The following is a 1,136-nucleotide window of genomic DNA, read 5'->3' on the forward strand; positions in this document are numbered from 1 at the left end:
AGATCCTCTGGGATTTGGGGAGGGTCTCTCCAGCCCCCCCCCCCCACCCCCCAAAATCCCAACTGTACCCCCTTTCACCACAGAGGGGGGTCCAGACCCAGCGCTCAATGCCCAGCTGGCCAACGTGGTGGAGCAGTGCCGGGCGAAGAACATGCCCAAGGCTTCCATCGAGGCGGCCATCCGTGGCGCGGTAGGTCCTGGGGGATTTTGGGAGGGGAACCAGACACGGGGCGGGGGGATCCCTGAGCCCCCCTCTGCTCCAGGAGAGATCGGCGGCGGCGGCAGCCCGGCTGCTGTATGAAGCCCGTGGCCCCGGTGGCTCGGCTCTTCTCCTGGAGGTCCTCACCGATAATCCCCGGCGGAGCCAGCACGATGTCCGGGTCATCCTCACCCGTCACGGGTCAGTCTGAGGGATCCGGGCCAAGAACCCGGTTTGGTCAATCCAGGGCTGAGTCGGTTACGGTTGCCCGCAGGGGAACGCTGGCAGAAGGGGCACGACACGGCTTCGAGCAGAAAGGGGTGGTACGCGTGGGGCCACGGGACCTTCGGGGCCAGCCCGTCTCTCTGGAGGCGGCACTGGAGGCAGCGCTGGAGGCCGGGGCCCAGGACGTCTGCCCGGATGAGGAGGAGGAGGAAGAAGAAGAGCCAGCGCTGAAGGTGGGTGAGGAGAGAAGAGTTTGCCTGGTTTCAGAGCAGATGGGGTGGTCCTCTTGATGCCCCGGCTGCTCTTGGCCGTTGCCTGGCCACTCTTGGCCATTTCTGACCACCCAAGACCATCCCTGACCACCATTGGTTGTCCCCAGCATTCTTGACCATCCCTGGCCTCTCTCAGCCATCCCTTGGCCATCCCCAACCGCCCTTGGCCGTTCCTTGACCATCCCCAACCACCCTTGGCCATCCCTTGACCGTCCCTGACAGCTCCTGACCGTCCGCGACCGCCTTTGGCCGTCCCTTGACCGTCCGCGACTGCCTTTGACCGTCCCTTGACCATCCCCAATGGCTCCTGACCGTCCCTGACTGCCCTTGGCCATTCCTTGACCATCCCTGACTGCCCTTGGCCGTTCCTTGACTGTCCCCGACCGCCCTTGGCCGTCCCTTGACCATCCCCAATGGCTCCTGACCATCCCCGACCGCCC

At 65.3% G+C, this 1,136-nt stretch overlaps 1 protein-coding gene across 1 annotated transcript in view; it reads left to right on the forward strand.

Annotated features, from left to right (window-relative positions):
- The window catches only part of LOC104835991 (translational activator of cytochrome c oxidase 1), a 3,453-nt gene extending 2,558 nt beyond the window's left edge, over positions 1 to 895 (forward strand). Inside the window, exons 2-4 of the mRNA XM_010574290.1 lie at positions 84 to 190; positions 264 to 400; positions 474 to 895. Of these exons, the coding sequence (XP_010572592.1) occupies positions 84 to 190; positions 264 to 400; positions 474 to 714 (485 nt within the window). The 3' untranslated portion in view covers positions 715 to 895. The remainder of the gene's footprint in view (positions 1 to 83; positions 191 to 263; positions 401 to 473) is intronic.
- The last annotated feature ends 241 nt before the right edge of the window (positions 896 to 1,136 follow it).

Source organism: Haliaeetus leucocephalus, unplaced genomic scaffold, assembly GCF_000737465.1.
Source record: "Haliaeetus leucocephalus isolate CR32 unplaced genomic scaffold, Haliaeetus_leucocephalus-4.0 Scaffold419, whole genome shotgun sequence".
Taxonomy (NCBI): Eukaryota; Metazoa; Chordata; class Aves; order Accipitriformes; family Accipitridae; genus Haliaeetus; species Haliaeetus leucocephalus.